At 59.8% G+C, this 27,937-nt stretch overlaps 1 protein-coding gene across 16 annotated transcripts in view; it reads left to right on the forward strand.

The window, feature by feature from the left end:
* The window catches only part of LOC118896682 (DAB2 interacting protein), a 193,638-nt gene extending 166,283 nt beyond the window's left edge, over window positions 1–27,355 (forward strand). For 8 of the 16 annotated variants that reach the window (XM_036854839.1, XM_036854837.1, XM_036854840.1 and 5 more), the window contains 13 exons: window positions 534–632; window positions 1,523–2,077; window positions 5,170–5,314; window positions 5,404–5,548; window positions 8,405–8,641; window positions 10,126–10,327; window positions 12,224–12,402; window positions 14,463–15,351; window positions 15,982–16,134; window positions 18,350–18,546; window positions 23,442–23,529; window positions 24,376–24,446; window positions 26,926–27,355. In XM_036854839.1, the coding sequence (XP_036710734.1) occupies window positions 534–632; window positions 1,523–2,077; window positions 5,170–5,314; window positions 5,404–5,548; window positions 8,405–8,641; window positions 10,126–10,327; window positions 12,224–12,402; window positions 14,463–15,351; window positions 15,982–16,134; window positions 18,350–18,546; window positions 23,442–23,529; window positions 24,376–24,446; window positions 26,926–27,184 (3,219 nt within the window). In that variant the 3' untranslated portion in view covers window positions 27,185–27,355. Of the gene's footprint in view, window positions 1–533; window positions 633–1,522; window positions 2,078–5,169; window positions 5,315–5,403; window positions 5,549–8,404; window positions 8,642–10,125; window positions 10,328–12,223; window positions 12,403–14,462; window positions 15,352–15,981; window positions 16,135–18,349; window positions 18,547–23,441; window positions 23,530–24,375 lie in introns of all 16 variants that reach the window. The other 8 variants (XM_036854843.1, XM_036854849.1, XR_005020244.1 and 5 more) reach the window with 7 other exon arrangements.
* The last annotated feature ends 582 nt before the right edge of the window (window positions 27,356–27,937 follow it).

Raw genomic sequence — 27,937 nt, forward strand, 5'->3', positions numbered from 1 at the left:
GCCCCAAATAGGTTAGCCTTCTGTGACCGCCATTGCTGTCACTGTCACTTGGCAAGAGAAGCATCATCAGCAGGTGTCAGCTGAGGACCAAGGTGACCCTCGTGCCAACCCGTGGTTGTCTCCTAGGTGCCTGTGGCTCCACCGATAGAGGGAGACTCGGGTGAAGCCTTGCCCTCTGACTCGTGTGGGGGTCCGTGCCTTCTGCCTCCCACCATCTCCAGAAGAACGAGGTTGGACTCAGAAAGATGCTTTCCTATGGTCAGAGGGCACTGAGGCAGGGGTGAGGAGCCAGGACCAGGCACCAGCTGGCACGGGGCTGGGCCACCCTCCTGTCACTGTCTTGCTCTGGGACCACAGGTCTCGGTGCACCACCCGCAAGTGTGAAATATGGGGGTCGTCGTTCTGCCTCCTGCCTGAGGCTGGGGTGCGGTCAGACCTGGCAGCCGAAACCCCCCCAAGTCCTGGAGGTCCTCCATCACGCCGCCTTGCTGCCTTCCCCTCCCCTGTGACGCTGTCCTGCCCGTCCCCCACAGGTGACGACGTCGTCGGGAAGCAAGTGCTTCTCCTGCCGGTCAGCGGCCGAGCGGGATAAGTGGATGGAGAACCTGCGGCGAGCGGTGCATCCCAACAAGGTGGGCCTGTGTCCCCTGTCCCCAGAGCATGGGGGGTGGAGGCTAGACTCAGAGCAGAGCACAGACGCCGACGTGAGGGAGCAGACGGAGGGGTCTCTGGTGTGGCCTGGGCCTGGGGGGTGCAGGCAGCCTGCGTGCAGGCAGGGCCCGAGCGGGCCGTAGTGCTGGGCTCTGAAAGAGGCTGACTCGTGCTGGGGGCCTCGGCCTTCGAGGCTGCACACTGAAGAGGCTGGGCCAGAGAGCTGAGCATTGGGGTTTTGGGTGCTGCTGCCCGTCTGCCTGGAACTCTTGTCCTTCTCCCCCCCGACCGAATCCTGCTCATCCCTTCGAGTCCAGCTTAGCTTTCTCTTCCCTCCTCCAGGCGAGCGCCGCCGGCCCAGGCTGGTACCCTCCTGTGTTCCTACTGCCCCCAGGCTTCTCCCAGCAGGTTCCTGGGACCCCGACTGTAATCACTTGCTTCTGTGTCTGCCTCCCTGGCCAGCTTGGCCTGGGCTGAGTCCTGGTCGCCATGACATTACTAAGGAAGGGCCTTAGTGATGGTCTTACCTCTAAGTGACTTTGCAGACCAGCAAACTACAGAGGAGCCAGTAAACGGCTGCCGTGTGCCAGGCATTGTGCTAGCCTCTTACTTGGTCTGTACTCGCTTTTAATTCCCAAGGGAATAAAAAAAAGGGAGTTGAGGCTTAGATGGTCACTTGCCCACAGTCAGCGAGCTAGGGCGAGGCAGAGCAGAGATCCAGCCCCATAGCCCCACAGCCGTCAGACTCCAGAGCTGTCCCTCGCCCAGGGCCCTGTCCCTCCCGGTTCCAAGAGCTCTTCCCCGCTACGGGCTGGGCGATGGGCAGGCGGCTGGGCCCCCAGTCACCGCGGCCCCCCGTGCGTGTGTGCAGGACAACAGCCGGCGCGTGGAGCACATCCTGAAGCTCTGGGTGATTGAGGCCAAGGACCTGCCAGCCAAGAAGAAGTACCTGTGCGAGCTGTGCCTGGACGACGTGCTGTACGCACGCACCACGGGCAAGCTCAAGACTGACAACGTCTTTTGGGGCGAGCACTTCGAGTTCCACAACCTGCCGCCCCTGCGCACCGTCACCGTCCACCTGTACCGCGAGACAGACAAGAAGAAGAAGAAGGAGCGCAACAGCTACCTGGGCCTGGTGAGCCTGCCCGCCGCCTCCGTGGCCGGGCGGCAGTTCGTGGAGAAGTGGTACCCGGTGGTGACGCCCAACCCCAAGAGCGGCAAGGGCCCCGGGCCCATGATCCGCATCAAGGCGCGCTACCAGACCATCACCATCCTGCCCATGGAGATGTACAAGGAGTTTGCCGAGCACATCACCAACCACTACCTGGGGCTCTGCGCCGCCCTCGAGCCCATCCTCAGCGCCAAGACCAAGGAGGAGATGGCATCGGCCCTGGTGCACATCCTGCAGAGCACGGGCAAGGTGAAGGTAGGTGTGTGGGCCTCAGGCGGGACCCCACCTCATGTGGCCCAGTGGGAGGCTGGGTGACATGTGCTGGATTACCTCCTGGTCCCCATGTCCACGTCATGGATTTCAGCTCTGGTGGAGGCACTGGTCACAGCCAGGTGAGCTCCCTAAACCCAAGAGCTGCATCGTGGAGGGTGGGGACTTCGTGCTCCTCCGCCGTGGTTGGAGCTGATCACAGAGGCGGGTATGGAGCCCGTGGACCGGAGCACACCTTGCAGTGAGGAAATGGGTTTAGGGACTTCCCCCACTGCCCCAGAGGGCCGGCCCCTCCCTGAGGCTCGAGGCGAGCAGGCCACGAGGCCCACCTCTGCCGGCACACGGGTCCCAGCGACCCAGACACACACGTCCAGTGAGGTGTTGAGTTTGGGACACATCCCAACAGGTGACCGCCAGGGTGCAGGCTGCTGTCCGAGCCCCAGACTCCCCCCTCACTCCCAATTCACACGCATGGGACACACAGTCACTATTGCAGCCGTCTGTTTGACGGGCAGCCCGCCACGGCTACAGCCGTCCCCAGCTCCAGAGTCCCCAGGAACAGAGCTCGTCTAAAGCCCTCCAGCAGGCCCTGCCTCAGGGCTGGAGGGGCCCCGCTCTCCTCGCCGCCTTTCACCTGCCTCTCCCTGCCAGGCCACACCTCAGCCCCACCTACCTGGCTTTGGAGACAGGTAGGCTCCTTCTGGAAAGCTCCACACGCCTACCTGCCCGTCGCAGTGGAGTATGGTTCTGTGGGCCTCGAGTGCAGACCCCCTCTCCACCCTGCCCCCTCCCTTGGGTGCAGTGGAGAAGGGCTGGACGTGGGGTCCGTCCACACTGCAGAGGCCTTGCGTGCTGGCCCCGGGAGCTGGGCCTCTGCCCTCTGGACGTGGTGTGGTTTGCGGCCTGTGGTGGGGGTGAGGGACTGCCCTAGTCAAGGTCCTGAGCCCTCAGCCTCGGCTCGGGGAAGACACAGGCGGCGCCGGGCCTCAGGTCCGCAGGCAGAGCCCAGGGCACGTGCTCCATCGGGGCCCGTATCCTCTATCTGTTCCCGGAAGGCCCTGGCCTCCTTCGGGCCCTTCAGAGCCCCTGCCTGTTGGGCTCATGGTGTGGGACCAACGCAGGACCAGGGAGGGGCGCTTTCCCGGCACGGGCCCTGTGAGGGCCGGCACTCGGTTCCTCCGCGTTGTTGGACCACCTCCTTCCCCTGCCCCCAGCCTCCGACCTGCCTGGGCAAGGCTGCATGTGGGACCGTCTCTTAATTTCTTGGTTAGCGGTGGGAAGGGGGCTAGAAACTACGTGAATGGAAGCCCTGCCTCCAGAGGGAGATCCAGGGAGGCAGCAGGGGTGGAGCAGCGTCCTCTCTGCCTCTGCGTCTGTCCTTTCAGTAAGTGGCCCCGGAGGGCTGGGCTGGCCTGGGAGTCTGACTCCGATCTGAAGGGACCTTTGCTCTCAGACTCACAGCTGAGACAGGAGAATCAGGGTGCTCATCGTGGAAGGAGGTGGAAGCCAGGGCTCCAGCCCCGCAGTGGGCCCTTAGGTGGGGAGAGCAGTAGGTGGAAGGATAGGAAGTAACTCGGGCTGCTGGGGTGACCTTCGTCTGAACTCTGACCGCTTGGGACCTGACAGGTGCGACGCCTCTCCAGGGCACGTGACGAGGGCCCTGCAGTCCCGGGGGAGGGCTGTGAGGGGGGCATCTGGCACATTCTGCTCCCTGCCGTCCCCCTCTCGCCTCAGTGCAAGGGGAGGAACGGGGCCTGGGAACAAGAGACTCGGGCCAGATGTGGCCCAGGTAGCTGTGTGGCCTTGGACAGGTCACTTTCCTGTTCTGTGCCTCTTCCCCCTTGTTGGGTCCTGGCGCTAAGGAGAGCCCCTCCTCTTCCCTGCCTGGGCCTCGCACTTGCCCCAGGAGTTCAGGAAGCCCTGTGGGCATGAGCAGAGCAGTACACGCAGTACTTACCTCTGCTGTCAGAGAGTGTTCAGAGAGGGGGCCCCAGAGGTCACCTGTGGTCAGGAAGGGGTCCTCAGGCTGTGTGGTCCCCGGAGAGGCCAACTGCCACTTCCCCCCAGCCCCTCCTGTCTCTCCATTGGCCAGCCAGCCAGGTCTCCGGGGCCCGGAGTTCAGTTCTGTATTTCAAGGGCCACTTGTGATTTCAGAGGGCCCCAGAGCTGTGCCCGTCGGAGTGAGGAATTTGCAGAGCTCCAGAAGCCCTGGCCCACACTGGCCACTGCAGCCTCTGTGCAGGGCGGCCCCTGGCCCGACTGTCACCCTCCTCCGGGTCTCCGACTTCCTGCCTCCTGCCTGTCCCCCCCCCCCCCCCGCCCGTCCCCCAAGTCACAAGGCTGGCTGTGGGCGTGAGGAGGCGCAGGCTCCAGGGAGGAGTTTCCACCTGGATGATGCAGCAGGTTCATCGTGCAGCCTCCCTGCAGTCAGGAGGGAAGGCGTGGGCTCAGGCTCCCTCCTGGGGTCTGCCCGTGAAGCTGCGCCTGGGACTGAGAGGCTCGTGGGCCGCCTTCCCGCCCAAGCCGAGGTCGGTGCTCTCTCCACCTGAGCACTGGCTCACTGCCTTCCAGGGCAGGTGGACTGCCTCTCTCTCATCCTTGCCTGTGAGGCCGCACAGAACGAGCCCGTGTCTGGTGTGGGAGACCCCATCAGAGTCACGGGGGGACAGTGGCAGCTGCTTGTACGAGGGGAAGAGGGCAGCCCATCTGTCCCCTTCGACACTGATGGCACTGGGAGGGGGAGTTCTGCTCCCGTCACCCCGCCAGACCTGGGCAGGGCTGAGCAGGGATTTGAGTCCCGCGGGTCCGGCTGTGATACGGGGGCCCATGGCTCCATGCAGCATGCTCTTGCGTCCCTGATCCGGTACCCAGCTCTGATGTCGCCATGGCTAGACGTCTCCCCTCACCAGGCTGCCCTGCCCTCACTCCCAGGCAGCTCCCGCCGGTGGGTACCAGTAGCTTGGCAATGGAGCAGCCTCGAGGAGCAGGGGCTCCTGGCCAGGGAGCGGGTCTGGAACCCTAGGGTCCTACCTGCCAAGTCTGCTCAGGTCCACTCTCCTCTCCACCTGGCTCCACAGGACTTCCTGACAGACCTGATGATGTCGGAGGTGGACCGCTGTGGAGACAACGAGCACCTCATCTTCCGGGAGAACACACTGGCCACCAAGGCCATCGAGGAGTACCTCAAGCTGGTGGGCCAGAAGTACCTGCAGGACGCACTAGGTAGGGGGTGCGGGCCGGCAGGGGGCAGAGGGCAGAGGCGGGGCAGGCTCGCCAGGTCCTCACTGCCCCCTCCTGCCCTCTGGCCGCAGGGGAGTTCATCAAAGCGCTGTATGAGTCGGATGAGAACTGTGAAGTGGACCCGAGCAAGTGCTCGGCCTCTGACCTCCCCGAGCACCAGGGCAACCTCAAGATGTGCTGCGAGCTGGCCTTCTGCAAGATCATCAACTCCTACTGGTCAGTGCTGCCTCCGCACCCTTCTCGGCCTCAGCTGCCCAGGGCCCCCCACCCCTGCGTCTCCCCTGTCCTTCTGTGTCCTTGTGTGCGGGTGCTTACAGAGTGCTGGGCTTTGTCCCCTCTGGACAGCTCTGTGAGGGGCTCTCCTCCATCATCCCCGACTCACGAACGGGAGAGCTGAGGTTTAATAAGGAGAGGAGAGGGGACACGCCCACACCTCACACGGCTTCAGAGTGGGGCTCTGGGATTGGAAGCCACCCTCTGCCTGACCCCGCTGAGTCTTGCTGGGCTGCCAGGCCCCCGTCCTGGTCCTTTCTGGCCTCTCAGACATAAGCAGTGTTCCAGAGTATATATGCAGGACGTGGTTTGTGCAGTGGTGAGGATTTGGACCTGGCAGTCCATCACACATGCTTAACAGTGGCCACCAGCTGGTGCTGTTGTAGGTGCTGGGGCTGCCCAGGGAGCCAGACTGACAAGGCCCTGCTCGGGCACCCACCTGGGGTGGGTGGATGGCTTCACCTGGGACTCCTCACCTGTCCGTAGGAGCTGGTGCTCACTTCCCAGGCTTGGGATCAGGCCCAGCAGGGGCCTGTGTGGGCGCCTGGACACCGGGTGGGCCTCCTGCTGGGGCTGTAGAGGACAAAGGAGGCGGATTGGGCTTTAACTGGGACAGAGGTCTGCGGGCTCCTGGCAGCCCCGGAAAGGAGCAGAGGTGTGCTGAGCCGGCCGCTCATACAGGACCGCGGTCAGGGCCAGAATCAGTCCTGGGGCCACTGAGGAGTGCTGGCCTAGCCCCAAGGCTAGCGTCCCAGGCGCGTATGTCTGGTGGCGGCTGACCTGGTGCCGAGTACAGCCTCGTGACTGTCCAGGGGACCGCGCCGCCAACCCCGAGCAGTGGGTTTATTCTCACACTGGAGGAGCTGCCAAGGTTTCCTCCTTGGTCGCTGCTGCAGCTCAGGACCTGCATCCCGTCCCCATCCAGGTCGCTCTCCTGACCCCATTCCCACCCCCCACCCCCAGCCATACCTTCCTCCTTTCTTTGATCGTGTTCTTTCCCAGCCTGGCCTGTATCTGGCTCCCCTCCGCAGCCCTCCTTCAGGTCCCCACATATAGTCAGCTCCCCCCTCTCCTGGGCACCCTCACTCACAGCCCCGCTCCCATCAGAGTGCCTGATTGTGCCTGTGTCCAAGTCCGTTTCCTGCACACACCGTGAGCACCTTGGGGGCAGGCAGATTCACCAGCTCGGGCCTGGGCCTACAGGAGGGCCTGGGAATGTTTTCCTGCTCCCAAAGGACAGGCAGAGGCGGGCCTGCTAGGTGAACGACAGCCTTGGATCGGGGCAGAGGGAATGGCCAGAGCCGGTGGGGTGGGCGCCTCCGGCCCAGGTCCCTCTGGCCCAGGGCTACACAGGGTGCTCACCTGGGGCCAACCTGGCCTCTTGGGCTGAGCTGAAAATGAACCCTGGCACCAGGGGAAGAGGGGCAGCCAGAGAGCCTGAGCTCTGGAACACACTTCCCACCCTTGGGCTAGGCTGTGCTTTCACCCTCTGCCCCCCTGTTCCCGGGGCGGACCGGGTGTGGGACACAGGGAAACATATCCACGGACAATGATTTTCTGTTTCGTCTTTCTGGCGTTTGTGGAGGCCCAGGGGCACCTCTCAGTTCTGAACAAGGCTGTTGATAGATGTTATCACTCAACGCCTGCCCCCTGCCCAGTCCTGTGCCAGGTACTTCAGGGGCCAGGACTAAAGGTCACCTGCCCTCACTTCCTCTCTAGCCATGTCCTTGTTGGTTCAGCCACATTCACTGCCAGAGTCTGCTGGGCTGGGTGCTGGGCTTGTTGGGCAGAAGCTTTTCAAGCTGATCAAAGCCTCTTAAAAGTCTTGGGGGGGTCTCAGCCTTAAGATGCCTCTGTGAGCTCGGCAGGGCAGGCCTTGTTCTTAGGGGGAGAGTGAGGACACCGAAGCCCAGGGAGGGCCAAGCCCTGGGTCAGAGCACCCCGAGCTAGTGACAGAGCCAGGTGTCCTCTGGCTTCAGGGAGCGCACATCTTCTAGGGTGAAAAGATAGGAAGGCCACTTAAAGCTTGGCCTGGTGGGGCCTCACTGTGGCAGGGTGGGGACGCCCAGAGGAGATAGCCCCCAGCCGGGTGCCGGGAACGCTGCCTCCACTCACCGGGTCTGCCTGGGGAGGCCACTGCCTCCATTTCCCTCCCCCTGAGAAAGTGGGGAGCTATGTCCTCACCCTGTGGTTAGAATCTACCCATCTTCTTGATCACCCCGAGCTCTGCTGAAAACCTCTAATTCTATAACGTTATTTGAGTGAAGGGAGTAAGTCTCAAAAGGCAGGGATGGGAACCAAGGAGTGGTGGTCTGTTCCTACTGTGTTTTCCTCACTCTCCCCTACACCCTGATGCCTGCCACGTGGGGAGGGGGGTGAAGCCCTCTGGGAGCTGGCCCTCACCGCCGGCTCCCCCGTGCCTGTGTCCCATCCCACTCAGCCCCTCGGGGAGAGATCCACCTGACTGCGGCCTGCCCTGTGCTCTCCCTGTGCTCTCCCTGTGCTCTCCCCGTGCTCTCCCCGTGCTCTCCCCGTGCTCTCCCTGTGCTCTCCTGTGCTCTCCTGTGCTCTCCCTGTGCTCTCCCTGTGCTCTCCTGTGCTCTCCCTGTGCTCTCCCTGTGCTCTCCTGTGCTCTCCCCGTGCTCTCCCCGTGCTCTCCCCGTGCTCTCCCCGTGCTCTCCCCGTGCCGGCTCACACAGCCCTCATGGTGGAGCAGGGCTGGAACTCGGCTCCATCGGACCCAGAACCGGGTCCCTGCTCTGCCTGATGGCCAGCCCCGCCTCGTGTGTCCCGGCACAGTGTCTTCCCGCGGGAGCTGAAGGAGGTGTTCGCCTCGTGGCGGCAGGAGTGCAGCAGCCGCGGCCGGCCGGACATCAGCGAGCGGCTCATCAGCGCCTCCCTGTTCCTGCGCTTCCTCTGCCCGGCCATCATGTCGCCCTCACTCTTCAACCTGCTGCAGGAGTACCCCGATGACCGCACCGCCCGCACGCTCACCCTCATCGCCAAGGTCACCCAGAACCTGGCCAACTTCGCCAAGTGAGTGCCGTGTCCCCCGACGGCAGGGTCCGTGGCGCAGGGTCTGCCCCAGAGCTGGGCCGTGCGACAGGCCGGTCCCTGCCGTCCTCAGTCCTTCCCCTCACCCTCTCCCCGCACCCCAGCTCCCCTACTGAAGGTACATGCCGCTGTGGTATGTCTCCCTAATTTTCCAAGGTGAGAAGACAAGGTATTTTTTCCTTCTGCTTCTTTGAATGAACGTTTTATCATAAGGATTCTCCCATGTACTTACCATTCATACGCTTGGTTTTGAAATGAGTGACTAATATGCTTTTGAGGGACAAGGGCCTGTGTCTCCTGAAGCCGACCCCTGTGGCTGGGCACCCGGCTTGTTTCAGATTGTCCTCATCTAAGGCTGCCAAGGACGTCATTGCTAGTGAAGCACTTCAGTGTTCTCGCTGTACCTTAGAGGGAGTGGGTGGAAACGGAAGGGCTGGGTCATCGAGGCGCTCTCAGGAGGTGTGGATGGAGCTCCGCTCTGGGCCTCCTCTGGGCCCCGCCCGCCCTCCCGGAGCCAACCCTACAGCAGGGGAGAGAGCGGGTGGGCGTGGGCACACGGCCTCGCAGGAGGGCCCTGCGCTTTTTGGGAGAGAAGAGAGGGAGGCTTCCTAGGAGATGTTCTCCCCCAGCTGCGTGTCAGGACGAAGGGCGGCAGGAGCAGAGGGGCAGGCCCGGGAGGGACCAGGCACTGTGCAGTCCCTGAATCATCAAGTGCCAGGCCGGGGGAGGTGGGAGATGAGACCCAAGAGGAAAGCAGGGACTTTTGAAGGCCAGGCAGGGCCTTGGAGCAAGGGAGAGGGTGAGGGTCCTGCAGAGTTCAGGCTGGCAGCAGTGGGGCCGGGGTGGAGGGAGCTGGACTGGCTGGCGAGAGGCTGGCAGGAGAGAAAGTTACGCTTCCGGTAAAGGCAAAGCGGTGGGAGTATTGGGCCCGGGAGGTGGCGATGCCGGAGGCACTGCTGCGAGGTCACGGGGTGATTAGAAGGTAAGGTCAGCAGCCTGGCCGGTGGTGGGGGAGGCGCAGGGGGAGCTGACCACGGCCGGGCTCCTCGCGCAGCTCTCTGCTGGGTGGTGGCGTCTCCCCTTGGGCAGGGAGCCCCGGAGGAGGGTGCAGGTTCGGGGTGCCGGAGATGACCGCAGACCTGGCCAAGCTGAGGACGAAGGGAGGTGCCCGTGGCGGAATGTGTCTGAAAGCTCAGCAGAGAGACCTGGCCGGGCACGGATTGAGAGTCGTCTGCGCGCCAGGCCATTGCCATTTGGGGGAAAAGAGGAAGGAGATTGTGACCGGCAGTGAATGGGGAGTGAGGGCCACAGAACCTTCCAGGTCCTGTGAGAAAAGGCCCAGAAAGGGTCTCTAGCCTTAGCCATGAGGGCCCTGAGCCAGAGTGGATTGGCTGGCTGGGGAGTAAGTGGCGAAGGGGGGCTCCTGGGCGGGGCCCAGGGCACTCACCCCATCTGCTCGGCTCCAGGTTTGGCAGCAAGGAGGAGTACATGTCGTTCATGAACCAGTTCCTGGAGCACGAGTGGACCAACATGCAGCGCTTCCTGCTGGAGATCTCCAACCCCGAGACCATCTCCAACACGGCCGGCTTCGAGGGCTACATCGACCTGGGCCGCGAGCTCTCCAGCCTGCACTCGCTGCTCTGGGAGGCCGTCAGCCAGCTGGAGCAGGTGCCTGTGCACCGGGCCGCGATGGGGCGGAGGGCGGGCCGAAGGCCACCAGAGCTGCTTCAGGCTGCTGCAGCTCCCAGAGTAGCCAGGGGCTCAGAGGGTTCGCGGTGCGGTGCGGATCCCTGCCGCGCGCCGGAGCCCGAGGGTCCAGCCCAGGCCCTGTCAGCACGCGCTGGGGATCTCGGGGCCCATTTCCTCGGTGGGGGGCGCCACGTTCATGCGGCAGCCCCTGCCCAGGGGAGCCCGCTCTGTGTACTGGGGCTTCGGCTGTGCCTCCGCACACTTGGCACTGAGTGGATGGAGTCTGCTGCTGAGGCTGTGCTCCCTACCCCTGAGAAGTGTGATCAGGTTTAGCTGCTTCTCTGAAAATGTCCTTGCTCTGGGTTTTAAGGCCACCGATATGAAAAAGAAGACTGAAGATGCCACACCTCCACGTGTCAGGCAGGAAGTTGCAAACCTTTCCAGAACTGCCCTTGGCCATCAGTTGAAATGGTTATTCCCTAGACATCTCTGACATTGCTGCAGCCACTGTGGCCTGGGTTCCACTGTCCCCAGCAGCCCCAGCTCGCACAGTGAGCAGGTTCTTGGCAGCAAGGCCTGGGCCTGCCAGGATCCACTTCCAGAACATCTGCTTTCCAGGGCTCTGAGAGACCATCTCACAGAAGTAGCTACTGCTGAACCAGGACTGGAAGGCCTTCCTACTCCTGTCCCGTCCCTAGGGGTGACCGCTCAGGGCGCTCTGGTGTGCAGCCTTCTAGATACATCTGTGCATATGTTAAGTACACACACAGGCAAAGTCCTTTCCCTTTTTGTTAAAGTGAGAACTTTACGTGCAGTGCCGCATGCGTTTCTCACTCCTCCTTCATGGGCATCTTTTCACGACAGTACATGCCACACCGCCACTGTGACCTTTCTAATGGCACAGACTGTCCCGTCACGTGACTGCACCGTTTAGTTTACTGGACGCTCAGATTAGGCCCAGCTTTTCACTACAAACAGATGCTGCTGCAGTCATTTCTGCTCCTTTATGTCCACTGCCCTTTGGCTCCGAGAGACCCAGGAGGGAGAAATGGAAATGAGGGCCAAGGCCCTCTCTCCCTCCACTGCCGCCAACACCATTCAGTCTACGGCCACCACTTACTGAGCACCTGTGCCCTGCCACCGTCTTCCATGTCCGCGCAACCAGACGGGAGCTACAGAGGTCGCAGCAGGATTTAAAGTCGAGCTGTTTGCCGCTCACGTCTCTTCTCTGTTGACTACACGAGTTTTCACACTTTCTTTTTGCACAAAACCCTAGATGGAAGCTGGGGCATAAGCCAGGGGAAGGCAGAGTCCCCTATCCCCAGCCCGGAACCCTTAGCACCATCGGTCTAAACCAGGGTAGCGAGGTTTAGCAAGCCCAGGCGCCACTCTCTGCCTGACAGGCGTGTGGTGGTGCCTGCTTGGTGCCTGGGCCATTGCCCCTGGGGCTCAGGTGTCGGAGTGGGTCAGGCCCCAGCCCACCCTGTGGAGTAGATGACATGGGAGGGAGCCATCCCCGAAGCCTCTCAGATGGGGAGTTATAGGTGGGGAAGGTCCGGGATTCCGTGTGGCCTGTCCTCTCTATGGGGGAACCGAGGTAGGACAGGCTGGGGTGAAAGGCTTGGACTAGGTTAGCGTTTCTCCCTGTGGGTCTCGCACCCTGTCCCAGAAATATGTGGGGAGCTGGTAAAAATGTCATTTGCGATTTCTGGGCTCCCTCCCCGCTCCCAGACCTGCTGGATCTGACCTGCACGGGAGGGCGGGCCTGCATTTCTGACTGGCTCCTTAGAGGTTTTGAACACAGTGGCTACAGCGCACTTGGCCTCCACAGGCGGCCCCAGTGGGTCACACCTGCCTCTTGCTGTGTCTTTGCAGAGCATCGTATCCAAACTGGGGCCCCTGCCTCGAATCCTGAGGGATGTGCACACAGCACTGAGTGCCCCAGGCAGTGGGCAGCTCGCAGGGACCAACGACTTGGCCTCTACGCCCGGCTCTGGCGGCAGCAGTATCTCAGCGGGGCTGCAGAAGATGGTGATCGAGAACGACGTCTCCGGGTAAGAGCTGCCAGGCGTGCTGGGTGTTGCGGGGTGCCTGTTCAGACAAGGCGCAGCCACCTGCAGTCTCATTTGGGGTGGAAGGTCCCTACGCTGGTGTTTATAAAACAAGCTGAATGAGACTCAGTGTGTTTTTCAGGCCCTAAGTAGTGAAGTTCTGTTTGGGAAAAATCAGGAAAGGCTTCTTGGAGGAGGTAGTGCTGTAGTGCTATAGTTTGGAAAAGTAATACCTCCATTGGTGGACAAGGCATTCTAGGCAGAGGGAGTAGCACAGACAAAGGCCTGGAGAAAGACAACCCATCTTTTGTTGAAGAACAATTACTGGTCCCAAACACTTCCACATCACTGGGTTGTATGTGTTTCCTGGTATTTCCTGGACCTGAATCAGAATCTCCAGAAGTGACGCTCTAGGGCGTGTGTTTTCAGGAGGAGCTCAGGTGACTCTGTGAGGCTTAGAGACTGGGAGCCTGGGAAACTAGAGAGGTGCTGAGGCCCAGCTCTTGCTCTGAGCCCCCAGCCCTGGGACGAGCGCCCAGCAAATAAAACACAGTGGAGGGGGAGGCAGAGTGTTCTCTGAGTGATGACATCAAAATGAGGACCTTGGCATTTACAGTGAGCTCTTTATGCCGCATTTGTACGCTCCCCTCCTCTACCAGGGCCGTCTTGGACCAGCTAGTGAGGGTGAGGCTGGAGCAGCAGAGTTGAGAGCTCTCTGGTCCTGAAGTGGTGGCAGCAGCAGGCTTTTAGCAGGCGAGGGCGTTGAGACCAAGGACCTGGGGATGTGGTGTGAGGGACTGGAGGCCCAGGGGGAGGCGGGAGATGCAGAGACCTTGATGCCCCTTCTCGGGTCCCTCTAAGCCTTGAGGGGCCGTTCATACAATCTTCCGAGTGAGGCAAAGCAGAGATTCAGGTGGGGAACACACCTTAGCCGAGAGGTGGCTCGAGAGGTGTCCGGGCACATGGGTTCTCAGGAGACCTGACATGGGCGTGTGGAAGGACAGCCCAGGCCCATGACTGGTCTGGGTTTCTCCCGGCTCCACGTGCTGCCCTCGTCTACTTCTTCTCGGCCCACAAGTGCTGTGGCCCTGAGTGGCTGCTGCCTACCCTGCCTAAGTCCCATCGCCTGGGACTTGGCACTTCCTCGCCATCCCAGGCTTAGCCAACTCCTTTCTAAGGCCATGTTGAACCCCCAAGTTCTTGCTGCCTCCAGCCCACTCAGAGCCCTGTTCACCCCCCGCATTCTTCCCTCCAAAGCCCACCTGGCTTTGTGCCTCCTTCCAAGGAGTTGGCTTCCAGGGAGGGGCCAGGGAGAGTCTGGGAGTCCGGGCTGGGGGTGAGGGTATGGCCTGCCACTGCAGGTGCAGGCCCTCCCCGCCTGAGTCACGCCTGGAGGAGCCGCCTCTGATTCCTTGTTTCTGCCGGAAGCGCCAGCCCCCGCCTGCCAGTCAGACCGGGGTGGCAGCAGGAGGCTGCAGGTGGAGGCTTCTCTCAGCACAGGCCCCCACCTAGTTATCAGGGTGACTAGGCACAAGAGGGAAGAGGCAGAGGAAGCCCCCGTGGCTTTGAAGCCCTAGTTCTCGGTGCAGGACCCTTGGATAGCAGAGAGCCACTGCGTCGTGGGTTTGGATTTAGTCAGGGGGATTTTCCAGAACACTTCAGGCCCCAGAACCTACTGTCCCAAGATGCAGCTGAGCAGGGAAAGGGCCTGCCAGGCAGCCTGGCCTGACACTGGGAGCGCAGGTCCCTAGTGCAGAGGTTCCGTGCAGGAGCAGCCGTCAGCCCCTCGCCTTCGTGGTGGCTTCTGCCAGGGTCAGCTGCCCGGGCGGTGGTTTGGTTTTGCAGCTGGGCCACTGGGCCCCGGGACTCTCCCACTCTCACTGCCCCCGCACCTCCTCCCCTCCCCTGCCTTCCCTCTTCTCCCCCCCCCCTTCCCCCCACCCTGGCTCAGGCGGCCGGGTGGGCGGCAGGTTGGTGGGGGCTCTCGGTTGCGACCCGCCTTGGCCGCATTCACAGTTCTTCTCTTCCCCCTTCTTTCCCTGTGTGTGCTTGTCTCCCTGCAGTCTGATAGATTTCACCCGGTTACCGTCTCCAACCCCCGAAAACAAGGACTTGTTTTTTGTCACAAGGTCCTCCGGGGTCCAGCCCTCACCTGCCCGCAGCTCGAGTTACTCGGAAGCCAACGAGCCTGATCTTCAGATGGCCAACGGTGGCAAGAGCCTGTCCATGGTGGACCTCCAGGACACCCGCGCGCTGGACGGGGAGGCGGGCTCCCCGGCGGGCCCCGACGCCCTTGCCGTCGACGGGCAGGCGCCTGCAACTCAGCTGGTGGCCGGGTGGCCGGCCCGGGTGGCCCCAGTGAGCCTGGCAGGGCTGGCCACGGTGCGGCGGGCAGGCCAGACGCCGACCACAGCGGGCACCTCGGAGGGCGCGCCAGGCCGGCCCCAGCTGTTGGCGCCGCTCTCCTTCCAGAACCCTGTGTACCAGATGGCGGCCGGCCTGCCGCTGTCTCCCCGTGGCCTTGGCGACTCGGGCTCCGAGGGCCACAGCTCCTTGAGCTCCCACAGCAACAGCGAGGAGCTGGCGGCTGCCGCCAAGCTGGGAAGTTTCAGCAGCACCGCCGAGGAGCTGGGGCGGCGCCCCGGGGAGCTGGCACGGCGTCAGGTGTCGCTGACTGAGAAGGGCGGGCAGCCCCCGGGGCCGCGGCAGAACAGCGCCGGCCCCCAGCGGAGGATCGACCAGCCGCCGCCCCCGCCCCCGCCGCCCCCTCCCGCGCCCCGCGGCCGGACGCCACCCACCCTGCTGAGCACCCTGCAGTACCCGCGGCCCTCGAGCGGGACCCTGGCGTCGGCCTCGCCCGACTGGGCTGGCCCCGGAGCCCGGCTGCGGCAACAGTCCTCCTCCTCCAAGGGCGACAGCCCCGAGCTGAAGCCTCGCGCGGTGCACAAGCAGGTCAGTGCTGCCGGGCTCCGGCGCCGGGGGGCGGCCTGACCCCGTGTTGTGCTGCTCCTGGTCGTGTCATCGCCACCCGCACCCCGCTGCCATCCCATGCTGAACGATGCCCCACTTGGCCCCATCCCGCCAGCCTGCCCCCCACCCCCCGGCCCCACTGGCCCTGCCTGCGTCCTGTGAACCAGGGACACTGCGGCCCGGGGGTCCCTCTGCCAGTTCCCTCAGACACAGCTGGGGTCAAGGAGAAAGAGGGAGGGGTCCGTCCATCTCCAGTTCCAAGCCTGTTAAAGCCCGACCCAGGGTAGGAGTTGACGTGGCCCCCAGGCCCCCTCCTGCTCTGAGCTGGTCTCCAGGGCTGTACACACAGTAGGGTAACAGATGTACTGTGGGCCGGACACTGACCTGCCGGGCCAGGTCCACTCGCTCTCACTTGGGCGGCAGAGAGCCACGCTCAGGAGGCCACCTGGACTCTTGACTCTGCTTCAGGCTACCTGGAATTGCCTGGGCGGGGGGCTGCATCAGATGTGCCTGGTCAGCTAAAGATTCCCTCTGAGCCCCTCGTCCCTGGGGCTCACCCAAGGCCATGCCCCACCCCTCCCTCCAGCCCCTCACAGCTGTGTTTCATCGCAGGGCCCTTCACCCGTGAGCCCCAATGCCCTGGACCGCACGGCCGCCTGGCTCTTGACCATGAACGCGCAGTTGTTAGAAGACGAGGGCCTGGGCCCAGACCCCCCCCACAGGGATAGGCTAAGGAGTAAGGAGGAGCTCAGCCAAGCAGAAAAGGTAAAGCTGGACCCTGGCAGTTCGGGGCAGGGCGGGCTGCCTCCCCGAGGTGGCTGGCAGAATTTCCTCCCCTCGAGCCCTGAATTCACGGCGCTGCTTGTTCCCGCACATGACCAGTCCCCTCTCAACCCCTGGTCCCACGTGAGGACAGCAGTCAGTGGAATTTGGAGGATTTAGCTTAAACCTGAGGTTTCCTACATGGGCTGCATGTGAGACCCACCCAGGAATTGTATAGAATCCAGACCCCAGGAGGCACCTTCCCTAAGTGACTGGGCAGCCGAGCTTCTGAGCATCTGGGACTTGAGGAGAATCCAGGACCTGGGGGTCAGGGGTGCCAAAGAGGTGCATGGAGACCCTTGGGGGGAGCCTCACGCATGAAGAGGCAGAGGCACGGGTCCTGGAGACGGCAGGGAGAGGCACCCCGGCCAGGCCCCTCCACTCTGGGATTGTGCCTGCCCGCGGCCTGGCTTTCTCCCAGTCCCCGTCTCCACCAGGGTCTGGGAGAGAGAGCCAGGGAGGGGTGATGTCAGATTGCTACCGAGATGTTTTCTTCTTTCCAGGGGAAAAATATTGGTCCTAAAACATCCAAATCCCACCCCCAACATAACGTCTAGTATTTGGGTGAGCAGTGGGGTGCTTCAGTTCTCCAAAATTCTTTTAGTTATTGTGGCAGCTGCCCTGGATCCATGGCCGATTCTCATTTCCTTCTGGAGGCCAAAGCCCAGGTTGACACAGGACCAGTGCAAGGCCCCCCAGAACAGTAGCCACTTCCCCCACTCCCCGTGGGTGCCCTCGCCCCTCTTGGCCCCAGGAAAGCCTGTAGCAGCCTCTCAGGCGAGGGCACGGAGGGCAGGGTGTCCGCTCTCCCTCCCGCTGGCCTGGGGTCAGGTCCACGTCCATGCTGCATTCCGCCGCCTCCACCATCCCCTTGGTCCACTGCATCCACCTGCTTTCACCATTATTACGTGAACGGGACCAGGGGACATGGGGCACAGTGCTCCAAGAGCCAGAGTTTGGCTGGGGAGCAAGGAGGGCCAGCTTCACCCCAGGCTCCTTGGTGGGTCTGGGGCCGGGCTCTGCGCCTTTCTGAGACTACCTTCCCATCGGTGAATTACAGGGAGTGCCTGAATGATATCCAGGGTCAGGCTGCAGCTGGAGTGTTCTCTTTCCTCGTGCCTTGGCCCAGTGAGCTGCTGTTTGTCTCTTTCTTTGCCATTAACCCTCGCAGGCAAATCCTGGAGTTCCCTCGAGCTCCTTGGATACCTGGTCCTGCCTCTGTCAGGGAGGGCCCTCCCGACCCCGCTCTGACCAGCCGTGCAGAAGACCTGGGATGGGGCTGTTTCTCCCGGAGCTGGGCTCTCCTCTGGGGCCAGCTTTGCTTCAGGAGTCAGATTTGCTGCCTCCTGGCCTTTGGGCAGTCCTGTGCTGATGAGTGAATTGGCTCCCGATGCCCGAGACTCAAGGAGAGGCCCTTCCTGCCTTCCCCATTCCCTGTATTCTCACAGCACCCGGCGCCCAACCTCTCCAGCCCCTTGATTCGGGTGTTGACCCTGCCTCGCTCTCTATTCAGCTCGCACAGCCTCCCAGCTCACTGCTTCTCTTGCCGCTTTACACATCCCTCCTCCTCCCTAAAGGCCGAGAGTGCTGGGCTGAGTCAGATCCAGAAAGCCCTAGACCACTTTGCCTTTAATCTCTTCCCCCGACTTCCTATGCGACTTGCCACGGCTTCAGGGTCAAATCGAGGCTGGGAGGCTAGGATCTCACCCCATCAGTCAGTCACTGTACTCCCCATGTGATTGGGTCATTTGCCTTCTGGGCCTCAGTTTCCCCTCCTGTAGAGCCCCCATCTCTCAGAGCACTGTCATCTCTTTAATGTACCCAAGAGGTTTATAACTTTTGTTTATTATGCAAAGCTCAAGACCCTTACTTCTGAGATCTGGTTTGAGTCTTCATCTGCCTCCTAGCTGTAGGTTGGGCTGGCGGGTGGGAGAGCCCCGGATGGGGGCCAGGCGTGGAGTCTCACTGGCCGCCTCTCCCTGGGCGTCTCCCCGGCCGCCTCTCCCTGGGTGTCTCCCCGCTGTGGGAAGAGGACTGAGATGGTGATGGGCCCTGAGGCGTTCCGAGCGGGCTGCTTCCCATCCTGTGCCCCTGCCCGGGCTCACGAGGCTGTGCTCTCTGTCCTGGGTGCTGTGCCCGTGGCACGCTGCCCTCCTAGCAGGACCTGGCGGTGCTGCAGGACAAGTTGCGAATCTCCACCAAGAAGCTGGAGGAGTACGAGACCCTGTTCAAGTGCCAGGAGGAGACAACCCAGAAGCTGGTGCTGGAGTATCAGGCGCGGCTGGAGGAGGGCGAGGAGCGGCTGCGACGGCAGCAGGAGGACAAGGACATCCAGATGAAGGGCATCATCAGCAGGTGAGGGCGGCCGGCCCAGTTCTGGCCCCACGCGCACAGAGGAGCAGACCTGTCCACTGCCCTCCAGGAGGCCCCGGATCCTAGGGCGGGGCTGCTCAGCCGCAGGATGAGCCGAGTGTGGAGAGAGAAGGGTGTCCGCGGCGGTGGGGACAGTGTGGCACAGGCCTGGAGGCGGGAGGTAGCCCGGAGCGTGGGGGGCCCACATGGTGCAGTGTGTGTTGATGGTGGAGCGTGAGGTTGGCCGAGGCAGCCGCAGAGGGCCCTGGGCTCCCTGTAGGGAGTCATGTTTTCTTGGTGCGCACTCACAGGGGAGTTTGGAAGCTGGATGCAGGCGCCAGGAAAGACAATGAGGACCCAATCCGGGGCAGGAAAAGGAATGAATGTCAGTTACATGCAGTGGGTGAGGGTGGGAGGTGGGAGGGAAGAAGTAGCCAGAATGACCCCTGGATTTTTACCAAGAGCGTCCAGGTGTGTCATGGTGCCAATTACTGAGATGGGGACCTTTGGAAGAAGAGCAGTTGGGATGGGGAGGGAGAGAGATGATGCCAGTGTTGGGTATGTTGAGTTTTAAGGTGCCTGTGGGTTATGCGGGAAGACTTCCAGGTGGACCATTGACTTTAATGCCGACTCTCTTCCTTAGTGGCGGCTTATCTTTATTTCTGTGTTGATTCCCTTCTCTCTTCCACTCTGCCCACGGGTAAAGTGGATACACCCTCCTGCATGTCTGCAAGCAGGGAATATAGTCAAGGTGTAGCATTCAGACCAGCCCACAGGGTCCCAGTCGTGGACTTTCCTTCCTTATGACAGTAATACCAAGTGCAAGAGGAGACAGTGTGGACTTACAGCTTGTTTGTTCACATGGTACAAGAGCCTGTCGTCAGGATAGATTCAGCAGGTGTGCAGTAGTCAGGATGTCCCCCCACCTGGCCTCATGCTTTGTCCACTGTAAAGATCCTTCCTTAATTCCTCCTATTCAGACCACCTGTTTCTCTGCTTCTAATTATGGCTTGCTTGATTTACCTGTGGGTTTCTTCTTTATAACATGGTTAGTGTGAGCAGAGGGCCTATAACCAGGGTGACTGACTAGAAACCCACTGTTGACTGAACTTCCAGCTCTGCTCTTGGCTCACCTCGTGTGTGGTTCCAAGAAAGGAGACACTTTTCATTGAACCACATTCTCATCTTCTCTATTCTCTGAGAGGTACATGCTCTCCTGAATTCAGTGACACACTTATTTCTACCAGCCAAGCCTGGTATTTCCTCCCTACTGTTCAAGTCAATTAAGTCAATTTGGTTGATAGTGTTGTTCAAGTCTTCTATATCCTTACTGGTTTTTCTCTGTACTTGTTTTTTATCAATTATTGAGAAAAGGATAATGAAGTTTCTAATCATAATTACGGATTTGTCTGTTTCTCCTTTCATTTCTATTGTTTTTTACTTTATGTTCACTGAAACTCTATTCTTAGACATGTACACATTTAGGCTAGTTATGTGCTGTTGATGAACTGATCTCTTTATCATTATAAAATCACCTTCTTTATCCCTTGTAATATTCCTTGCTCTGAAATCTACTTTGTTTGATATTAGGACAGCTGCCCTAACTTTCTTTTGATTGGTATTAGCCTGGTATATCCTTTTTCATCCTATTTATACTTTTAACCCAATTATGCCCCTCATTATAAAGTGAGTTTCTGTTACAGATACCTTATTGTTCTTGCTTTTTATCTAATCTGACAGTTTTCTGCCTTTTAATTGGAATGTTTAGACTATTTACATTTAATGTAATTGTCAATATAATTACATTTAAACTTATTTTCTTGCTACTTGTTTTCTATTTGTACCATCTGTTTTGTTCCTTTTCCTGCCCTCTTTTAGATTGAGTATTTTTTATGATTCCACTTTATCTCCTTTATTGGCATATTAGCTGTATCTTGTTGTCACTTTAGGGCAGGGGTTAGAAACTTTCTGTAAAGGGGCAGATAATAAATGTTTAGACTTTGCAGGCCATATGGTGTCTATCGCAACTATGTAACTCTGCTGTTCTAGCGGAAGCACGTGCGTGGTGTGGCTCTTTACCAAAACCAGCAGTGGACCCAATTTTTCCCTTACCCAGGCTATAATGGACTCTGATAGTATCTTTTTCTTCTGGCTAATTTACAGTTTTTTTTTCTTTATCATTGATTGCCAGCAATTTGATTATGAAGTGCCTTGACATGTTTTCTTCATGGGTTTGTTGAGCTCTTGGATCTGTGGGTGTGGAGTTCTGCCTCCTTAGTCTGTTTTCTGGGACTTTAATTGCATATACATTAGGCTGCTTTATGTTGTCCCACATCTTACTGATGCTCTGTTGTTTTCCTTTTTTCATCTTTTTTCTGTGTTTTATTTTAGATTGTTGCAGTGTCTTCAAGTTCACTAATCGTTTCTTCTTAAGCGTCTAATCTGCTGTTAATCCTATCCAGTATTTTTTCATTTCAGGTGTCGTATTTTTGCCTCTAAGTTTTCAGTTTTGTTTAAATCCCATCCATTTCTTTTCTCATCATGCTCATGTGTTCCTCTATTTTCCTGAACATGTAGAATATATTTATAACAGTTGTATTAATGTCCTTGTCTACTAATTCTATCATCTGACATTTTCTGAGTCTGTTTTTATTGCTTTTCTTCCTGGTCATGGGTTGGTTATGTTTTCCTACTTCTCTGTGTGCTTGGTGATTTTGGGTTGGATGCCAGACATTGTGATTTTTACGTAGCTGTTGGATGTGTTGTGTTCCTTTCAATATTTGGGGGCTTTGTTCTGGGATACAGTGACGTTAGAAGAATCAGTTTGATTCTTTTGAGGCTCACTTTTTTTTTTTTAATGAGTCATCAATTTAATACACATCACTGTATACATGACAATCCCAATCACCCAATTCAGCACACCACCATCCCCACCCCACCACAGTTTTCCCCCCTTGGTGTCCATACGTTTGTTCTCTACATCTGTGTCTCAACTTCTGCCCTGCAACCCGGTTCATCTGTAATGAGGCTCACTTTTAAGCTTCGTTGGGGTGGGTCCTGGACAGTCTTTAGCCTAGGCCTAATCTGGCTTCACTGTTGAGGACTTTCCTTCTGGGGATTCTACTTCATGCCTCCTGTGTTGGTATGCTTTTCCACACGGCCTAGAAGGATCATAAACTATTCTTGGGGTGGTTTTGTGTACTCCTTTCCAATGGCTCTTGCCCCAGCCTGGCTATTTTCTCACAAGCATGCAGACCAGTCCTCAGCCAAAGCCCCAAGGGGACCCCTCAGGAGATAGGTAGAGTCCTCTCTGCATTTTCTCCTCTCTGGTACTGCCCCCCAAAAGCTTTGCTCCCCCACCCTTCCATCCTCCCAGGGTCTCCTTGACTCCATGTGATCACTTCCCTCCTTTGCTTGCCGGGACACTGCCAGCAGTGGGTGGGGCTCGCTTCGTGTGTTCCCTTCTCTTAGGGGTCACCGTACTGTACTGCACTGCCTGCTTTTCACGGTCTGGAAACCTTTTTTTCATACATTTTGTCCAGTTTTCTAGTTTGTTTTTTTCTTACGGCAGGAGGTTAAATCCAGTGCCTGTTTGTTATTCCACCATAGCTGGGAGCGGAAGTCTCTCCCCCCACTCCTCCTTCCTCCATTCCTCCCACTCCCCCTTCTTACAGGCTTTGCTCAGTGACGTACCTTCCTATGACAAGGAACCCCCTCTCGGCATGATCCCACACCCCTTCCTCCTCAACCCCTGATCCCATTGGCTTTTCACGACAGCCCTCCGTGGTACCTGCCCCAGCACTGTTGACCTCCCGGTGCATCTGCTGTGAAATGGACTAAGTGCTCGCCTGGGGGTTAGATGCTCTGCTGCTCTGGAGAAGTTGTGCGGGTAGAGACAGAAATAAAGCAGTAGGTGAACTCCTCTGAGAAGAGTGTAGAGCAGGAAGAATGGCCGGCTGAGGCAGAGCCCTGTGGAGCCCTGACAGCCTAGGGGCAGACAGGACAAGGCATCTGCAGAGCAGTGGCCTGGGAGCTAGGATGCAAACCCAGAGAGTATGGGGCCTGAAAGCTGAAGGAAGAGAGTAGGAAGATGGGTGTGATCAACAGTGACTGACAGGTACGTGAGAGACAAGCAGGATGAGACCTGAAAGGGTCTCGGAAGGAGCAGCTGGCGACAGGCCCCCGCCGGCCCTAGTTCTGAGCTTCTGTGGATCGTGTTCCTTGCGTCTTCCCTGCTCATTCCCCGGGCGGCAGACCTTGCTTGTCCTTCAGCTGTCCAGCTCAGTGTGTCCACCCCCACCCCCACCCCCACCCCCAGGACAGCCAGCCACTTCCTGTTCTCCGTCCCCATGGCCCCCAAGCTGCCCACTGCAGAGCGTAGTTACCTTCTCCCTGCCTGTGTCCCTTCTGCCTTGTGGCTTCATCTTGCCACCTCGAGTGCCCGGCACAGCCTCAGTGAATACAGGGTGGGTGGAGAAAGCTCTAGAGCCTTGCAGGGCCTTTGTTTCCCACTCAAACCACAGGTCTTATGATGTTACACCACCTGCCTGGCTCTGGGGTGTGGTGAGGATCTAACACCCACTCCCACCCCACCCCTGTGGCTCCTGGAAGAACATCAGGAAAGGGGCAGCCCCAGGGACTTCTGGGGATTTGGGAACAGAATCTGGGGCGGGTGACGCATAAGGAGGGAGCAGGCTCAGCCTGTGTCAGTTGCTGGGGGCCAGCTGGGGGGCCTCTGTCCCAGGCAAGGGTGGGAGGTGAGTCTATGGCCCAAGGAGTGGCTCTCCTAGTATGCCCCCTCTGTGCAGGTGTGATGGTTTGTTCCCACCAGGCCCCGCACTCACCTCCTCACTTGCACCCTCAAATGCCAGCCTGACTGTCCTTGTCTCTGGTAACAGGTTGATGTCAGTGGAGGAGGAGCTGAAGAAGGACCACGCGGAGATGCAAGCAGCTGTAGACTCCAAACAGAAGATCATTGATGCCCAGGTGTGGGGCTCTGGCCTTTTGGTCAGCCACAGGTGTTAAAGGACCTGGGATAAGGAGGGGGTGACTTTGGTTTCTTCACATCCTCAGTCATACCCCACTGCAGAAGCTAAGGAGGATAGGAGATCAGGATCTCTGCTCCAAGAAGTCAGACTTGAGGGTCTCAGTGGACCACAAGCTCACTAGGACAGGCTATGAAAAGGGCGGGGCAACTCCTCCCCTGCAGGGGCAGCTTGGGGGGTGTTGCCTTTCACCAGGGGTTCTGACCAAAGAGTGGAAACTATTGGGAGGGGAAAGGGAAAGGCTGGGGGTGACAGCAGGCTGGGGAGAGAGGGAGCAAGGGAGCTCTTGTTCAGAGCTGTGGCTTCCCAACTGCATTGAGAGGGGAGACAGTTTAGAGACTGGCCTCCAATCTCCTTCACCCAGGTCTGCGCCCTTTTCCTCTCCAGGCCCAGGCCTTGCTCAGTCTGGAAACCCCACAGGCTGACTGGTAGCTGTGACCTGTGTGTTGTACACACCAGTGCACACACACGTGAACGAGCTGGTGCCTGACACTGCTGGGGCTGCTCCCTTTGGGTGAGAAGCAGGTGATGAGGTGGAGACATGAGGAAGGCAGGCGCAAGGAGGTCTTGGTCCATGATGGCGAGGCCGCCTCCTCCCCAGCAGGACCACTGCCGCCTCGGTGCCATTCCCATCCTTCACACGTGGTATCCTCCAGGCCCCCTGCCTTCCCCCTCCCAGCGCTTCTTGTAGGCGGACACAGCTCCAGGGAGATCCCGTTCCGGCACGGACCCCCTTTGGCCCAGGAGGCCATCCCGCGACCCCAGCTGATGCCCTCTTTGCCCACAGGAGAAGCGCATCGCCTCACTGGATGCTGCCAACGCCCGCCTCATGAGCGCCCTGACACAGCTGAAAGAGAGGTACAGCATGCAAGCCCGTAACGGCATCTCCCCCACCAACCCCACCAAATTGCAGATTACTGAGAACGGCGAGTTCAGAAACAGCAGCAGTTGTTAACCTGCCCGAGGAGGGAGGACCATGGTGGCCCAGGGCAGGGTCTCGGCCTGGGGAGGAGCGGCCCCAGCGCAGGGGCAAGAGGCCGAGGCTCGGCTCTTCCCTCCAGCCGCGGTCCCGGAGGCGGCCGCAGAGGGAGCCGCAAGAGACTGACGCAGCGTGCCGGGGCACAGCGGCCCGCTCCCCGAGAAGCGCGTTCGGTGCAGGCCAGAGAGACTGCAGGCCGGGGAGCAGGCACAGGGGGCTGCGCAATGTTTCTGTCGGGTGTTGAATTTGGTGTGCGTCACCTTTCCTCCTTGACCTGGCTGAGTGCATGTACCCCCGACCCCTCCCCAGGGAGGGAGCTGCCCGGAGAGCTGGAGGGTCGGAGAGCCAGGGGCCTACTCGTGGCTTCCCCTCCCCAGGACTGCCAGGCAGCCAGGCCCTGCCCTGTGGGGCCGGCCCCTCAGTTCCAGGAGCCGAGAGGGCGGTCAGCAGGCAGGGAGGAGGGGGTGGGGAGGACGGAGCTGCCGGAGCGCCGGGACCCCTGCCTACCTCCACCCTGAGCACCTGCCCCTGCATGCGCGGGGACCCTTCCCGGCCGTGAGGAACCAAGGAGTCACCCGCCCCCATACCTGTCCCCAGACCCTCCGCCTTCCCGCTCCCGCCCTCCCTCCTTCCCTCCCTAACTTGTTCTGTCAGGTAGACCCAGCGAGGATCACAGCTCTCTTCTGGGCCCTTGCGCCCGTGGGAAGATCCAGGACCTCCCTCACTTGCCACGTGGGCCCAGGCCGATGCTCTGGGGCTCCCCGAAGACAAAGGCCTGGGCAGAGCTGGCCCAGGCGGCACTGTGGTGCCTGCCCCTCTCCCGGAGCTAGTGTACCCGGGCACGGTGGCCCCGCAGGGAGTGGCCAGCAGGTGCTCCCCCTGAGAGACAGGCTGAGCTTTCCTGACGGATGGTTGAAAAAAAGTCTAGTGCCCGCAGGCCCTGAGAAGGTGGATAACTGTGATTTTTTTTCCTTTCACAGTATGCATTAGAAACAAAAGCCCGCTTGCTCGCTTGCTGGAACACAGGGGCCTTTTAAATTGAGCGTGCGCACTGCATGGGAAATAGCGGCCCCGGAGGATGTTAGACTCGCTGCCTCTCCAAGACGGCAGCAGCCCGCACCCGCCCCGAGTGTGCGGCCGGCCTCTGCCCCACCCCTCCCGGGCCCAGCCGAGGACCCAGGCGCTGCAGACAGGGAGGTGCTCACCCGCGGCTGGGGCCGGTTTCCCTCAGCTCTAGGCTGTTCTGTAGCTTATCGGCCCTCCCCGCGCCCCCTGCGGGACACAGGTGGGCAGGAGCGTGGGTCTCTCTCGTCCCTCCCTGTTCCCACCCCTGGCCCTGGGGAATCTCAGGCAGGAGCTGGGGCCTTTCACCCCGCAGCCAGGAGCCGCCCCGTCTGCCTCAGCCGTGGGAAGCTGGGGAGACCCCTTCCTGCCGCTGGGGCTGGAGACGCTCCACCAGGGCCCAGGTTGCCCCAGAGCCCCCCCAGGAAGGGGGGAGCACGGCGGGGGGCTCGGACCACACTGCACCCCGTCCTGGGGTGAAACCAGTTCAGTTAGCCCAGAGACCCGCTTGTGGGGAGAGGGCAGGACCCCCAAGGGTCACAGACCTCAGGAAGGCAGGCCGTGGGGGCGGAGGCCTTGCCCCACTCCTCTGGCCACACAGGCAGGGCCTGGCCCCGGTGACCTCCTCCTCTGGTTCCCTCTCGCATCCCCCTCCCCCGCCGATGCCTCGTTGAGCGACCTCGGACTGAGCGCCTCTTAGCAATACAGGGGGGAGGTTCCCAGGGCCTGGACAGCCGGGCTCAGGAGGCCAGCGGTGGCCGGTGCTGGCGGCCCTTGGCCTGGGTTGGGAGCTGTCAGGCCGAGAGCCTTATTTACTTAGTGCAAAAACTGTAAAAGTGTACAGACTCTTCCCAGATTTTTATCTGAATTGCAAGTCTGACGACTTTTGTAAATGTTCTTGGTGTTTGACTGTAATGTAACTATTTCACCTAATGGTTGTACATAGTCCTTTAGTCCTGGTGCTGCCGAGGGCTGCCTGGGACCGCTGCTCTCCGACGGTTTTTATTTTATTTTTAACCTAGAGAACAGTGCTGGGCAGGAGGCAGAGGTTGGGGATTTGGGTGATGGGGTTTTTCCCTGCTCGTGGCATTTTATTTGTCGGCTGTGCAGCGTGCTCTCTGGGTGGTGGGGACGTGCGACCTGCCTGGGTCACACTGAACCCGCGTCCCTGAGAGGAGGAGGGAAGGCAGTCCCTGCTCGGGGAGACCCAGGCCCAGCCCTGCTGGAGAAGGCTCTCCCCTCCCCTCTCCTGCCAACACAGGGAGGCCTGACAATTTGCTTAACTTTTATGTTTAGGGTGAAGGAAACTGCCAAACTTCCTATAAGTGAAGACTCTTTCCGACCACCCAGAAGTGGGGTGGGGAACCAGGGCCAGAGCTCCAGGCACCCCCCACCCTGCAGAGCATCTGCCCCGGGGTACACCTCTCCCCCTCCCGCCCCGGCCGTCTGTGGAAGGCAGACCGTCCAGGGAAACGGCCCCTCTTTTCTACACACTCCCCCAAGCCGCCCCCAGCCCCCATTCCACCTCCCTGCCCCCCCTTTTGTAAGTATGTGAAAAGGAAAAAATGCAAATGTTGGCGTCTTGGCTGGAGCGCCTCCCTCCAGCTGTGACTCTAACTATGTAATAATGTACAGAGAAAGTTGTTGGTGTTCTAAGACTGTGTGGCTGTGCAATTTCTGTACATTTGCAATTAGAAATATTAAAGATTTATTTAGCTATTTTAAGCCTGACTCGCCTCTCCATTCAGCTGTGTCTCAGGAGCTTTTCCAGGGGTGACTCTTGCATCGTGGCCTGATACTGTTCTTTACCAGCACTCGGTTCACCCTGGTGGCAGTTGTGGTCAGGGGAGACCCCGCATGATCTGGGATTGCGCTGTCCTCTTTTGGGCTGGGGTCTCTCCCTCGCCCTCGCTCTGACAAGCGTGGACTTTCTAGGCTCCCAGAGCTTGGCCCCTGCATTTCCTTACAGCAGACACCAGCTCCTGCCAGACTCTGCTTCCCCAGCCCCTGAAATCCTACTCCAGGAGAGAAGGAGGTGGTCCAGGGCCACCAGCAGATCATGGCTGAGCTAGACTTAAACCCAAGCCTCTGATACCTGAGAAGCCCCAACACATGGCCCAGACCCACCTGCAAGGCTGAACCCAGGGCCTTTGTTGGGAACAAGCCAGCGCCTGAGCCCCTTCAGTTGCACCCTGCACAGGGGACAGGTGAGCACTGCAGGAAAAAAAAAAAAAACACCCCCATTTCAGACCGTGCCCTTGTGGGTTCCCATCTCCCCTCAGCAAGGCCTCCCTGCCCTATTCTCCAC

Source organism: Balaenoptera musculus, chromosome 6 (assembly GCF_009873245.2).
Source record: "Balaenoptera musculus isolate JJ_BM4_2016_0621 chromosome 6, mBalMus1.pri.v3, whole genome shotgun sequence".
Taxonomy (NCBI): domain Eukaryota; kingdom Metazoa; phylum Chordata; class Mammalia; order Artiodactyla; family Balaenopteridae; genus Balaenoptera; species Balaenoptera musculus.